Consider the following 15264-nt stretch of genomic DNA (forward strand, 5'->3'; position numbering starts at 1 on the left):
ACATGGGAGGGACGTAATTGACTCATGTTTGGTGTGTTTCAGAGGTGAAGTTCAGTGACTTGGCTATACCCAGCTGAGACTGGACAGGTTCCTCAAACCACAGTTTGACTCGCCTGTCTAGTCACATACTTCTGGTGCAGTGAGGTCATTTTACTCCTTCAGAACACACGTCAAACAAGACTCACCAATTACATTCATTTCAGTACAGTGGTGCACAGTAGAAGGCTGCTGTAATATGAGATTTAAGATGCCCGATGTGTGGGGGTATTTTAGGGGTTTTTTTGTGCATGTGCTGACCTTTCCCTCTCGGTCTCACAGAGCGAAGTGCGTGCCGTGTGGACCAGATCTCAGGGGCGTACGGCTGGTGGGGGGAGCGTACCCTTTTCCTAACCTCCCTCCACTCCTGTCGCACCGAGAACTATGTCCCGGGACTGCACCTGCTCACCTTCCAGCACCCCCGCAACGACTCCCAGCCTGACCAGGTACGGAGTCCAAATGTTTTGACTTTACCAGTTGAGCCTGTAACTACTTCCCTCTCTGCTTATACTTACTCCTCCTTCCTGCCACCAATATTGCATTCGAGCTTGGATATAATGATTCTATTTTTGTTAGTTTTTCTTTGTGCTTTATGCTTTTTAACCTCGTCATGTCTCTTTTTCTTTTTCTCTGTTCGCTTTGGGTAGAAAGGATATTTTTGTTCAAGTCGTTTGTGAAACTTTGTGGAGCAGTTAGTAGAGAATAGTGCCTCTGTTGATGTGTTTCCACTTCCATCATCCTCCACTGTCCTCCATCCTCCTCACCCCTCACATTAGGTAACCATCCTCCGCAGCGCTACCGTCATGCTTGGCCCCACCACAGAAATGGACGTAGCCTTACAGTTTAGGGGGTTTGTCCACCCATTGTGGGGCGGGCCTCCACCTGCACCCCCTCCTACAGAGACAGTCTCCATGTGGGCTCGCATCCAGAGGCTTCACTTTGAGGCTCGAATGGCAACAGGACCCAACTCCAGCCAGATGGTGAGGAGAAGTGCATGTCAGCTGGAATTTCTTTGTCTCTTTCTTTACAGCATAATTCTTTAGAGGATTATTTGTAGTAGATTTGATAATAAATTAAAATAATTTCAATTTCATATGGCCAAACATTGGAACTGTTGGAATGCTTAAGAATTGTCGGCGAAAGCCAATATCCTTGTCCCCAGGGCTCAATATTGTTATGAAACACTATTGTTTTATCCATATTTTCTTCATGTCCATATTTTGTGCATTGTGAACCCATTTGCTGATCAGGAGGTGGTGGGTCACTGGGCAGCTCAGCAGGAAAAGGAGCTGAAGCTCCTGACTCGACCAGATGGGAGTCGACTTTTCTCTAACCTCACTCGGGGAAACCATTACCTTGTTCAGGCGGAGGGCTACCTGAACAACTCGGGCTCAGGACAAACAAGTGAGATGGCCTTGATCTGGAACAGAACGTTGCCTGGAGGAAGTGTGAGTTTAACTTCAACAGCAAAACTAACTTGTGCAAAATTCTTTTGTGATTTTTCTTAGATCATGAAACAAAAGCATAGTTTTAATACCCTTTCCTTTATATCTTGTGATATCTCCTTCTAGGAGATCTCCTTCCTATTCTCGGAGCCGTACCGCTCAGGTTCCTGCTCAGGGTACATGTCCTGTCTGGCCTGCCTGTCAGACCAGTCTTGTGGCTGGTGCCCGTCTTTGTCCCGCTGTCTGCTGCGTGACAGCCCAGACCTCGAACCCTGCCCTGAGGGGCTGAACAGTGAAGGGAAGATGGAAGGTCAGCTCCATCTGCTGTTAGCACCCCAGCACTGCACCATGTGTGAAGAATACAGAGACTGCTCTGCTTGTACTCAGGTACAACACAGATGCACATAAAAACTGGCATTATCTGTCATTATTCTGACTTGTATACCATAACTGTATTCTTGACTCATGCTGTGCTAACTTTGATTGTAGGACCCTTATTGTGAGTGGCAGATAAACTCCAGCAAGAAAGGCGACTACCAGTGCAGTCGGCGAGGAAGAGTAGATGGATCCATACGTGATCCAAGGGGGTGTCCTAAAGTGTGCAACCAGTAAGTTGAAAAATAATATTCATTTTACACATTATTTTAGGTCATACAAACATCTCCAGCTGATCTTTTCTACTCTACTTTCACTTTCTTTTACAGGAGAAAGACATGTGGTGAATGCCTTTCCAACTCCAGCCAGTGTGCGTGGTGTGAATCTGCTCAGGCCTGCTTCTATTTTGCTGCCTACCTCACAAAGTACCCCTATGGAGAGTGTAGGGATTGGTATGACAGGTAAGATGAGAACATTGTTAAGATATTTTTGTTTTTTCCTTTTGTTTTATTTATAATCATTATAAATACTATAATAATATAGTCATCATGTCTATAATGCTGTAATGACTATAATCATTATCTTTTTTACATTTTAAATGTAAAGTCATGCTTAACATAATCAAATGACTCATGAATACCTAAGAGTAAGTAAGTCAGTAAAGTCATCATATTAAATATTTTGTAAGATAAGATAACCGTTATTATTCCCAGCAGAAAGTGGACAGTGCAAAGTTATATAGCAAAAATTAAAAACCCATAGTCATCAGCATTTAAGCGGTTTCTCTGGTTACGCGCTCTCATCTCTTTATTTGTCCAAAGGTTTCTTTGCCTTTTTCTGGGTGTTAGCAACTGCACAGTTGGACTGACATTACATAATTGGCTCTGACATTTCAAGACTGTTCCAACTGTATTTTTATCCTGTGAAATGATGAAATGTGTTTGACTGCCTCTAAAAATTCAAGTTTTGTTCTTCTGCTCAACCCTAAGACTACTGCTGGTCATGGCTCCTGCTTGTACCTGTCTTATTTATAATTTACTTCTTACTATGTCTAATGGAAAATAAGTTCATATTGCTTTTTCTGAGCCTTATCATTATGATTTGTAGTACTACTAGTAGTAGTAGTAGTAGTATTTCCCTTGCATGGCCAGGTCAACACAGACTAACAACTCCACTTCAATTTAAATTGCAACTTTCACCTCATAATCAGCTGTGCGTGTAATTTCTGCTAATAGCAGCAAGCACCCTTTCATTTGGTCACTGTATTCATCCATCCATCCATCCATCCATCCATCCATCTTCATCCGCTTTATCCGAGGCCGGGTCGCGGGGGCAGCAGCCTAAGCAAAGAGGCCCAGACCTCCCTCTCCCCAGCCACCTCCTCCAGCTTATCCGGGGGAACACCAAGGCGTTCCCAGGCCAGCCGAGAGATATAATCTCTCCAGCGTGTCCTGGGTCTGCCCCGGGGCCTCCTCCCGGTGGGACATGCCTGGAACACCTCACCCAGGAGGCGCCCAGGGGGCATCCTTGTCAGATGCCCGAACCACCTCAGCTGGCTCCTTTCGATGTGGAGCAGCAGCTGCTCTACTCTGAGCCCCTCCCGGATGGCCGAACTTCTCACCCTATCTCTAAGGGAGAGGCCAGCCACCCTTCGGAGGAAGCTCATTTCTGCCGCTTGTATCCGCGATCTCGTTCTTTCGGTCACTACCCACAGCTCGTGGCCATAGGTGAGGGTAGGGACGTAGATCGACCGGTAAATTGAGAGCTTCGCTTTTACACTCAGCTCCCTCTTCACCACGACGGACCGGTGCAGCGTCCGCATTACTGCAGCTGCAGCCCCAATCCGTCTGTCGATCTCCGGCTCCCTTCTCCCATCACTCGCGAACAAGACCCCGAGATACTTGAACTCCTCCACTTGGGGCAGGAACTCATCCCCGACCCGGAGTGGGCACTCCACCCTTTTCCGGCTGAGAACCATGGCCTCAGATTTGGAGGTGCTGATCCTCATTCCCGCTGCTTCACACTCGGCTGCGAACCGTTCCAGTGCGAGCTGGAGGCCCTCACCCGATGAAGCCAACAGAACCACATCATCCGCAAAAATGTTTTCTCTTTTCCCCTCTCCTCCAGGCGAAACGAGGCGCATCTTGAGTGTGAATCCCACTTATGACTGGACATGTTTCAGCTACGCTCTGCTCAACGTCTCACCCATGCAGGTGGAGTCATCCCCTCCTCTGCCGTGCCCTCCGCCATGCCACAGTCTCCATAACTGCAGCCTTTGTCTGAGCTCCAATGGCTCTGATGGGGGCTGGCAGCACTGTGTGTGGAGCATGGCCCTGCAGCGGGTAAGATTGTCGTCATCATCATAAGATCACGTCACAATATCACAGCTATAGCAATGCAATTAAAGAATAACTTAAAAAAGAGCTACTTCAACAACCTCTAACAAAGCTCAATATGCAAGAAAATAGTTCCAACTGAAGGTGGAAACGACCAGTTGAAGCAAAAAAAACCACTAACAAGTGCAAACAGGATGTGAAGGAGGCAATATTAGCGATCGGTGTTGTGCTGTCAATGTGTGAAAGAACCGCTCTACCCAGTGTCGCCGTAGCACTCACTAATTTCACTGCAGGTTGTACATGACAGAAAGACCAAACAGTGGATGTAGTTGTCTTTTATTTGGCTAAAGATATGATGCAATACAGATTGTGGTGAAAGGGGCTTTGACCAGCTGGTTAAGACTTTACTCAAGAAATGATATCCCAGGTAGAAAACATTTTTCAGTTTCTCATGTAACAAAGTAGTGGTTTACATGTTCTCCTAACAAGTAGCAGATCTCTATCCCAGTTCTGGGTGGATAGTTTTATGGTTGCATCAGGAAGAGTGTCTAATGTAAAAAATCTACCAGATCAAACATGATGAGCCACTGTGGCGACTCCTTGTAAGTGAGGGAGCAGTTGAAATTAGCTCTGATAATGCATTATTTAACAGTAGCTAAGCTAAATTTTTGTGCTTAGGTTTGACTTTACTCTCACTGGATGTGGTGCTGTGTCACTACTATTGCACTGTGTTGCTGCTACCGCTGGCACCTTGTTTTATTAGATTGCTAAGGTTAGCATCAGTGATAGTAGCTCATTGGAAGGAAGGATAGAAAATGCAGTTCATCTACTTACACTTATAAATGTTGCTGTGCGGAACCATCATTAAAATGTTCCTATATTTTTTTATGTTGTAGTGTTATCATTAAAACATATGTTTTCTGAAAATATTGTGACATAACTTTGAGGCCGTATCACCCACCCCTGATTGGAATGTTGGACTTTAACTTAATTTATTTTCTTTTTAATTTAACTGAGCAAATCTCTTTCCCCTTCCTGTAGTGCATGAGCCCATCTTTTGTGCCCCTCCGGTGTGAGGCAGGCCAGTGCGGTCGACTGCTTTCTAGGGGAGACTCCTGCTCTCCCCAGTGCTCCCAGCTCACTCAGTGCTCCCAGTGCATTGCTAGGCCTCAGTGTGGTTGGTGTTCTTCTCGCGGGGGCAATGGGGCTGGACGCTGCCTACAGGGAGGACTTGATGGTGAGAACAATGTTAAATTTATTGTTTTGAAGAAGCTGAGCATCTTGGCATGTTATGAGTGGATTGTTTTGTTATTTATCAGCATACCTCTGTGTCTTTCTCTCTCCCCCCCCTCCACAGGTGTGAGTGAGGGTGTCTGCCCTTTGACAAACAGCAGCTGGTCTTTTCTCCATTGTCCAGAGGAGGATGAATGCGCCAACGGTCATCACAACTGTAACAGCACTCAGGACTGCCACGATCTGCCACAAGGATACCACTGCACCTGCAAACAGGGTTACATACTTAGCAGGTAATATAAGAGGATAGTTTGAACTTTATTGTGTAGTGACTGAAGAAGTTCACTGAAATCTCCGCTTTTTGCGTCCTTCTGTGCAGTATTTCTGGTCAGTGTGAGCCAGTGTGTGCACAAGGCTGTGTGAATGGGACATGCACATCCCCTGGAGTTTGCCAGTGTCACTTTGGCTTTGTAGGGGATAACTGCTCCTCTCAGTGCAGCTGCAACAAACACAGCAACTGTGCTGGTGTTAACAAACCAGATGTTTGTTTGGAGTGTCACAATAACACCATGGTAAGTGCTTATAATAATCTACATTCACGTGCCTTAAACGTTTTGGTTTTTTTCATATTCAGTAATCCACTTTGTTTCCTCTATGCCCCAAATCTAGGGTAAACATTGTGAGAAGTGTAAGCCTCTGTTTGTGGGCTCTGCCAAGGGGGGTGGCACTTGCCATCCATGTCGGGAATTTTGCAAGGGAAACAGCGCTGTGTGTCTATCCCGGGATGAACTTAAGAAGGCACAGGAAACTCTACAATTATATCCTCTTGACCCTAACAGCGTAAGTAACTGAAATCCGTGAGGGTTTGTGTATGTGAATATATTTATATTAAAAAAACAAACACAAACCACTTTAGTTTTAAAGTTCTGTCACTTTTTGTCCTCCTATTAGATTCAGTCCTGGGTGTCTGAGGGTCCAACAGAGGAGAATGCTGTATGCGTAAATTGTCAGAACAACAGCGTAGGGGATCGGTGTGAGAGCTGCCTTAGTGGCTACTTCCTGCTGCAGGGGAAGTGTGAGAAGTGAGTAAAATCTGCTGCTGAGCTGTCACTGGAGTGTTATTATATAAAGTTATTATATAAAGTTTTAATGTGTGATTTTGATTACTCAGTACCTGGTCTGTCAGTTATAATCAGCAGATGTGTCTTTTACTATTAAGAGAAATGCTTATACATGCACAGTTGTAGTGAATGTTAATTTCTCCTCTTCATCACAGGTGTCAGTGTAATGGCCATGCAGATACATGCAATGAACACGATGGCACAGGCTGCCCCTGCCAAAACAACACAGAGACCTCCTCCTGCCTCAGCAGCCCCCAGAGTGATCGCAAAGATTGCTACAGACAACAGGTATGTGCATGCTGGAGTTCAGTTTCCACTTTTTACAGTTTTGACTTGTTGAAATCCACATTTTTCTTTTTTTTTTTTGTCAGTGAATGAAACATGCTTAAATTCTGTGTTTTACTCTTTCATTTAGTGTGCAAAGTGCAAGGATTCTTTCAATGGTACACCAGTGAATGGGCGTCAGTGCTACCGTCAGTTTAATGTGGACACAGAGTGCTGCTTTGACCCCACATCGCAGACCAACTGCTTTCATGATCCCACCATTCGCAACCTGCCCAAGGGGCGCACTGTATTCTTTGCTGCCCAGCCAAAGTTCACCAATGTGGACATTCGGGTCACCATTGATGTCACTTTTGGTGAGGTGGAGGTGTACGTGTCCAACTCTCATGACACCTTCATTGTGGACGTAGATCGATACACAGGGATTCACACCATCAAGATCGAGGAGGAATCTGTAGTTCCAGGGAAAACTGCCGGGACAGAAAAGGATTCACCTCCGTCCCCTATAAAGGTGTTTGCCAACACCTCATCCAACTTTGCAGGTTCTGTGCTTTCCCAAAGCCTGCAAGCAAAACCTCCAGGAGCGGAAAGGGAAATTAGAGAGGAACGTGCTGAAGGACTCATCACCTATATCACCGTGTGGAAACCCCAGACGGTGCTGATTGTCCGTGGTGTTCGAGATCGTGTGGTGATCACCTTCCCCCATGAGGTGCACTCCTTGAAATCTAGTCGCTTTTACATCGCTCTGAGAGGTGTTGGAACTGAAGAGAGACAAGGAGAGTCCCAGGGCCTGCTGTTTCTGCGACAGGACCAAGCCCACATTGACCTTTTTGTCTTCTTCTCTGTCTTCTTCTCCTGCTTTTTCCTCTTCCTGTCTGTCTGCGTCCTCCTGTGGAAGGTTAAGCAGTTCCTGGACTTCCGTCGGGAGCAGCGTCGCCACATTCAGGAGATGACAAAGATGGCATCAAGGCCTTTTGCTAAGCTCACTATATACCTTGAGCCGGAGGAGCCTCAGCTCATCTACTTGCCTTCATCTGGTGGAGGGGTAGGGGGCAGCACTGTGTCGCTTGCTCATGCCCGCACAAGCAAGTTAAGTGGAGTGGTGGTTGGCCAGAGGGGCAGAGCAGGACCTGTCTCCTATAAACATGACCCATCCTCTGGACCCACAGCCCATCACCACCATCACCTCACCTTGGGTGGAGGAGGCAACAGCGGCCAGCATTTACCACTGCACTACTTGAACACCCATCATTATGCCAGTACCACAGCTGGCAACCCAGCCTCACATCATCACCACCCATCCACATACAGCGCTTACCAGCACTTTTGCCGTCCTGACCCTTTCCTCTCTCAGCTTATGGGCTTTTCCTATTCCTCCTTCAAGGTGGGGCCCATTACCCTGGAGCCCACAGATGATGGTATGGCTGGAGTGGCTACAGTCCTCTTCCAGCTGCCGGGGGGTGTCTTGGCTCCGAACCGCGCCTGTCTGGGCTCCGCACTGGTTACTTTGCGACAGAACCTGCAGGAATACTGTGGCCACGGCAATGGAGGCGGGCATCCAGGAGCGGGTGCAGGCCGCAAGGGGCTGCTGGGGCATCAGCACCTGACCACTATGGCTATGTAGAGAAACAAGTAACATTTTTATGAGAGATAGAATAAGTCTTTAAAGGGTTTGGTATATAATAAATTAATTTTGAAAGAAACAGCCACAAGGCAATGACAACATCCAGAAGTAAGAGCAACTTGAGCATTTTGAAGAGATGTACATATACATACATATACTGTATAATGAATTTAAAGTGTCTTTTATTCTATTATGTGTTGCTATACTGTATTCCAGTGCTTCACATGACCAAGCCAGCTGTCTCTAGAATACACTACAACTGCTATACGTATCAGCAAAATGCGTCACATCGTGTCTGTGATCACTAAAGAGGTATGAGTGCACTCGACAGATTATGCGACTGAAGACTGAAGCTGGACTCTTGTTAAAATTATTCTCATTGACCAACAGAGGTGTAAAACCATGTGCTTGCTTTGAACCAACATGTGCTTTATACCCCCCTCCCCCAAAAAGTGACAATCAGAATTGCCATTGAGAACAAAAGACTTGATTTCGGCATAATGTGCAACATTTTGATTGTCAGCGCAGGAAAAAAGTCTGAGTTACTTGTGAGGTGGTTTTTATATCATAGTCGATATGAATGATTTATTAATTGTAGCTAAGTATATGGCAGGCTTCTAAGCTACACGTTTATGTTAAACAGACTCCGTATGTTTCCGCATATGCATTCACCTGCTCTGTTACGTTATACATCTTTTTGCTCGTCTGCCTTCACTTCTTGCCTTGTCTGTGTGTCAGATGGCTTACACTGAATACTTGTGTTAATGGAAATGTGTTTGGTGCAGCTCCTGGAAGATGTTAAAGTGACATTTAGAGTTTTCTTTCATGAGTTGTTTTGAATTGAGAAGTTGTGAAGGATAATGTTTTCAGTATCGTTTTTGCACTCACGACACTACACTAACTTAACAGAACTCGTCCATTAAAATGAAGAAATTGTCCTTTTTTATGATTATTTTTTGTTCACATTAAATGTGTGTCGGTGTTGAGATGGTTCATTAAGCTGCCTTTTTTATGGCAGCTTGCCTTCTTAGGTGATTGTATGCACCAATCAAACTATGGTCTAACTAAAAATAAATAAATACAGTATGAACAGTTACATTTCATTAACAGTGGAAAGTGTTACATTAGAAAGTTCTCCTGGTGAGAGGTTTGTAAAGGTTTTGCAGCATTATTTTAAGTGATTTACATGTTCACTGGTTTGTGTTAACGGGAGTATTTTGATTTACTTTTTTGCACTGCACAGAGCCATGGGGCTTTAAAATTCATGTGAAACACAAGAGCGGGGTGTCATCCATGCTCGGATGGCAAACATTGTCGTGGACGAACTCAGAATGGTGCTACTGGCGTTTTGTTTTTCTTTTCTTTTTTTCCATTTTTTTTGAGTAGTTCAGCAAAATAAAGCTCATATGAATACTGTCACTATTTATAGCAGCCATGCCCAAATGAGCATTAAAATTGTTGTGTCTTGTATCTCTGTAATTTTTTTTAACATGCTTTATTTTTGTACATAACTTTTATTGTGTTTGTATTTTCGTTTTCAAAGAAGGGAACAGTGTTGTACAGAGGATTGTGTGAGGAGTCTGTCTTGAGTCAGCTGAAATAAAGTCTGTGGAACATGATTATGCGCTTTTTCTTTTTTTTTCTGTTACAAGTAAAAATACTTTAATATTTAAAAGCTGTAAAATTCTGGTGTTTGTGGCTCAGACATTAATCTTGTCACGTTGACCACAAGAAACCTAGCAATGGCTTACAACTGAAGTTTTAGTAAAAATAAGCGTGCTGTAATGGTAACGTTTTAATGTTGAGGTAAAAGTAATTTACAGTGATTTTAAATTTTTAAATCTGACAGTTAAGAGTTCAAAACTGCAAATGACTTGCCCAGAAGGTACTGCCTAATACATCGGTGTAACTTTGTGCTGAACATTGGGGGGGTCAAGATCTCTGTCTAAATAAATAAATCTGGGTAAATTCCTAGATGATTAAACATGCAACTAATTTGCTGTTAAAACCTGAAAGGAGTAAAGAAAACAGCCTATTTATGCAAGATAATTCATAATTTTATTAGGGGGTTATATTGGTTGGATCTTTTTATGGGGGGTCATAACCCCTCCCCCCCCCCCCCTGGAAATTACGCCCCTGGCCCAATATGATATTTTGGAGGAGAGCTGGAAAACCCTACAACATATTTATACCTGGTACAGACTAATGTGCTTCTAATTGAGAAGCCTAAGTATTTCAAGTTTTTGCATACATTTTCTGATGCAACACATCAACAGTGATGCAATCTGGTTTCAGTGAGTGTTTCGGGTCGTTCAACGTCATACACCCTCACCCGTGCAACCCAGGCACTGGCTGTCCAAGTAGCAATTGTCATCCATGGATTGGTCCGCTTGATCCATAGGCTGCTTGGCACCTTTTCTGCTGCATCTGTGTCGTTCTTGATTGCTCTATGGTTTTGGAGTCCTCTAGTGCCCAGACACTTCAGTGCCTGCAGAGACTGGCCTGCAAAGCCTCTGCATCTTTACCTCCCCTGGCCCTGCTTTGGCATTCAAGGCAACAGCAAATCAAATAACCACTTGCCATCAAGGATATGTATCTGACAAATCTACAGCAACTGTGTAATGCTCTCATGTCAATATGTAATGTTCCCAAAACTTTGTTGATTCTATACCATGAATAATTAGGACAAAGGAGGTTGTAACGCAGTATTATTAAGGTGAACTTAACGAATTGACCAGTGAGAATTTGTTAAAACTGAGGATATTTTTCTTTTTGTAGTTTTTTTTTTTTTTTAATCTTTCTTAACCCATCTACATCACGTATAGCATGACAGATAAGTTATGATGCAGGATGGCGTGATTTGTTGTGATGCTTGTTTTTTGTAGCTGTCACTTTAAAAGCGGGTTCAAGGTAAACAAGGCTGATGTGCTCTGGTTGGCCAGCACCAGAGGAAGTGTGCGGTGCTCTTCCTGTGTTTTTATCCATTTATAACTGATGCAGACTGCCAGTAAATGGTCGCTTAAATGTGAAGAAGCTGCTGCGGCTTAAGCGCCCGATTTAACACTGTGAGTCTCTTCTTTGTGGCGGAATATAAGCGAAACGGTGACAGTTGCACAGCTGTAGGAAAGTAAATGGCGTTAGCCTATTGCTAGGCTAATGCTTCTTAGCTAATGTGAGCTAACAAAGATCAGATAACCAGAGTCAGGGAATATTTAGATGACGCTTGCTTCTGTTCCCTGTGTTTCTCGGACTGCCTTTTTAAATCTAAGTGTCCATCGAGATATTCGACATAACGGTGTTTTCCTCTGCTCCACAGCACGCCACGACGAAACCCTAATGGTGATTACGTGAAGATGAAATCCACAAAAGGGGAGGCAAAGACAGAAGAGACACAAAGCGATGCGGTCACTATTAAAGCTGAGCATAAATTAGAGCAGGGGAGTGATGGCGAGGAAGGCTTCAGTGAAGTATACACTAATGGGCACGGCCTCAATATCCAGATAAAGGAGGAGCCACATTCGCAGGAGATCAGCGAGGAGCACAGTGAAGGCACAGAAGACACTAAGCCTGACACTATTACAGATGCTTATATTTCACAAGGACACATAAAGGAGGAGTTTGACTCCTACCATCCACCACATTATGAATTCACTGAAGCTGCTGTCAAGGAGGAGCCGGAGTCGTGGGTCAAAGAAGAGAGAGAGAGTGAAGAAGAGGTGGAGGATGCAAGCAGCGCCCGAGAGGGGTTTGAAGAGGGAGAGGAGGAGGCTTGCAGAGGTAGAGACCGGCCTTAAGTCTGGGTCTTTTTGCTTTTAGTTGTTATTCACCTTTTCCAAATTTTACAAATAGCCAGTTTTAGCTTGAAAAGTATGTATAAGAAACACATTAATGCAAGCTCTAGAGGTGTATCTGCATTTACATTTTTTTAATCAGCTGAGGGTTAAATACATATGTTTTAAAAAAGTTAAGAAATAACAGGAGCACTGTTAGTGATCCTTAAGCTAGACACCCTCATTGAAGGGAATAGCAAGACAAGAAAATGGAAAGATTCTGACCAAAAATTACATTACATTAAAAAATCCAGATCCAGCCACTGAATATATAGTTATAGTCAGAAGTTTACATAGTCTCATCATGGGCATGAATTTAGGGCTTTAAATTATTTATTTGAACTGCTCTTTTTCAAGAGTGGAATTATCTTACAGCATACATCTTTAATAACTTTAAAAACAAAAATTGGGTGCAAATTGGGTGACACAGCTTAAATGTCTTTATTATAAATCAAGAGAGTTTCCTATTACTGTAACAGGAAAAGTCTAATCATACATTCTTACCTTTGCTTGATGTGACTCCTGTCTATTTTTTTGTCACTCCTATGTAGAGTCATCATCTGAGTTTTTTCCATGTCCGCACTGCACTGTCTCCTTTACTGACTTGGACTTCCTGGAGAAGCATGTTAAGTGGGTCCATCAGAAACAGTACCTTGCGAAACTCAACACGTGCTTCTCAAGCCGCACACTAAATCTCATCCCCAAATACAGCTGCGGTGCATGCAGCAGTACCTTTAACTCTAAAGTACACCTCAGGGTCCACGTACGTGAAGTCCACCCTTCTGCCCCTCCCCGCAGGCTTCACCCTTGCCCAACCTGTGCTCGCAGCTTCCAGTACCTGAAGAACCTAAAAAATCACTGTCAGCGCTGGCACAACATGTCTGTGGTTACTAGAGGAGGATATCTCAGTTGTGCTGATTGTGGGAAGAGTTTCAAAACTACCTGGGGTCAAGGACCTCATTTGTGTCATGAACTAGATAGCACAGAGCCTGAAGATAAACCAATCTGTCTGGACACTGGTGTGGAGTGTCCAGAATGTGGTAAGAAAGTGCGCACACCTCAAAGCCTGGAAGACCACATGCGCACCCACACAGGCGACCGGCCGTTTGTCTGCAAAGATTGCGGCAGGAGGTTTGTAGAGCGCAGCGGTTGGCGACAACACATGAAAATACACACAGGGGAGAAGCCCTACAAATGTCAGGTGTGTGAGAAAGCCTTTTTAAGGTCCCACCATCTTAAGTGCCATTTAACCACACACTCTGGCAAGAAGGAATATTCCTGCTCGGAATGTGGAAAGGAGTTTGGATTGAAGTCTAGCCTGGATCTACACCTGAGGACACATTCAAGTGAAAGACCCTTCCACTGCAATGTGTGCGGGAAAAATTTCAACACTCAGAGAAACCTGAGGGTTCACACTAAACTTCATACCAATGAGAAAGCTCATCAGTGCGGAGACTGCGGGTTGAAGATCGGAGATCTCGGCGCTTTAAAAATACACTTACGAACACACACTGGTGAAAGGCCTTACCACTGCACTGTCTGCGGCAGTAGGTTCATTCGCCTTGCCCATTTAAGAAATCACCAACGCACCCACACTGGTGAGAGACCCTACAAATGTACTGAATGCGATAAGAGTTTCACACAGTCCGGTGACTTGGTGAAACACAAACGGATACACTCTGGGGAAAAGCCCTTTGAATGTCCCGAGTGCCACCGCTGTTACACTTCATCTGGTGATCTGGGGAAGCACAGGAGGAGTCACACTAACCTGCGCCCCTACACATGTCAAGAATGTGGGAAAAGCTTTCGCCTGTCGGGCCATTTGAAAACTCACATGTTAACTCACACGGGCGAGAAGCCGTATTCTTGCCCTAAATGCCTCCGCAGGTTTGCCCGCTCTCACCATCTTTCCGGTCACGTTGCCAAATGCCGCTAAGCTTTAAAGAGAAGATTGTAAATAGGACAGTGCTGACTTTAAGTTGCAAGTAAAAGTACACTACCCAGTCTGTTTTTGTTTGGTTTTTTTAAATGAATGTGTTAAAGCAAACTCTTACCTGTAAATGTAATGCATGACATTTTTTACCCATCAAAAGTAAAAGGCTGTTGTCACGCTGCTGGAGCGGCGTGGGGAACCAAGTTTGTGTAAAAACCTGAGTTCAAATCTCAGTGAGCTCGATGTAAAGGTCAGAGGTCAGCATTTCTGAAAATCATCTAGTATTTTCAAATGTATAGCATAGGTCCATCTACAAGGAGGCTGCTGGGTAGAACTGGTGGTTGCCAGCAGTTTTTCTTTTAACGGCACTGTCGCAACAATAATCTGTTTTTGCAAAACACTATAAAGATAGCTTGAACAAATCATATGAAATTCTGCTAATGGATTGTTTTTCTTCTTCCACTTGTTGATTACTAAATTATCTGTAATACATCAATGAAAGTTTGAAGTGCAAGGTGTATCCCTGTATTTATTGCTTTTATATATTTATTTTTAGTATTATATTTTATTGTCTATAATTTATATAATTAATGTTGTGAATGGTTTTAATGTCATTCTGTGTCGTTTTGGTTTTGCTGTGTGAAGCGCTTTAAGCTGCATGTTTGTCTGAATGTTTGTGTGTAAATAAAGTGAAGTTGAGTCAGTTTATGTGACGAATGCATTAACACTGAGTCACGTGTGAGATCTAGCATCAACCTAACACACGCAGAACAGATCATCTTACAAATGCAGAATTAGCTTATGATTGGTGTTTTTGCCCCCCTGACTTGGCAGTAAATGGGTTATGTTAGGTTGGTTTTTTTGCACTGAAAAAAGAAGGAATCTAATTACTTCACCACCTTAAAAATAATAAGCAGAAGTAGAAGTAAGAGTGTAGACTGTTATTTTTTTTTAGTAGCTGGCTAATTCATTGGCCAAAGTTGTGTAATTATTTTGGGAGATGATTATATTCTTGAAAACTTATTGTGCATGTAGGACACATACAAAAA

At 43.8% G+C, this 15264-nt stretch overlaps 2 protein-coding genes across 2 annotated transcripts in view; both read left to right on the plus strand.

Annotated features, from left to right (window-relative positions):
* LOC106633547 (multiple epidermal growth factor-like domains protein 8) overlaps positions 1–10071 on the plus strand; it is a gene marked incomplete in the record, with an annotated part of 35826 nt that extends 25755 nt beyond the window's left edge. The window contains 14 exon segments of the mRNA XM_042227012.1: positions 319–482; positions 813–1016; positions 1287–1484; positions 1608–1868; positions 1971–2089; positions 2186–2317; positions 3967–4198; positions 5234–5429; positions 5550–5718; positions 5805–5997; positions 6095–6265; positions 6377–6507; positions 6702–6834; positions 6962–10071. Of these exon segments, the coding sequence (XP_042082946.1) occupies positions 319–482; positions 813–1016; positions 1287–1484; positions 1608–1868; positions 1971–2089; positions 2186–2317; positions 3967–4198; positions 5234–5429; positions 5550–5718; positions 5805–5997; positions 6095–6265; positions 6377–6507; positions 6702–6834; positions 6962–8452 (3794 nt within the window).
* Positions 10072–11345: 1274 nt separating this feature from the next.
* On the plus strand, positions 11346–15015 carry LOC102289639 (oocyte zinc finger protein XlCOF6). Its single transcript, XM_005938265.2, has 3 exons — positions 11346–11517; positions 11769–12229; positions 12834–15015. The coding sequence occupies exons 2-3, from the start codon at positions 11806–11808 to the stop codon at positions 14216–14218; spliced, it is 1809 nt and encodes a 602-aa protein (XP_005938327.1). The 5' UTR covers positions 11346–11517; positions 11769–11805; the 3' UTR covers positions 14219–15015.
* Positions 15016–15264: the final 249 nt, after the last annotated feature.

This window comes from Haplochromis burtoni, unplaced genomic scaffold (genome assembly GCF_018398535.1).
Source record: "Haplochromis burtoni strain Fernald_Lab_line unplaced genomic scaffold, NCSU_Asbu1 Contig_237, whole genome shotgun sequence".
In the NCBI taxonomy this organism is placed as follows: Eukaryota; Metazoa; Chordata; class Actinopteri; order Cichliformes; family Cichlidae; genus Haplochromis; species Haplochromis burtoni.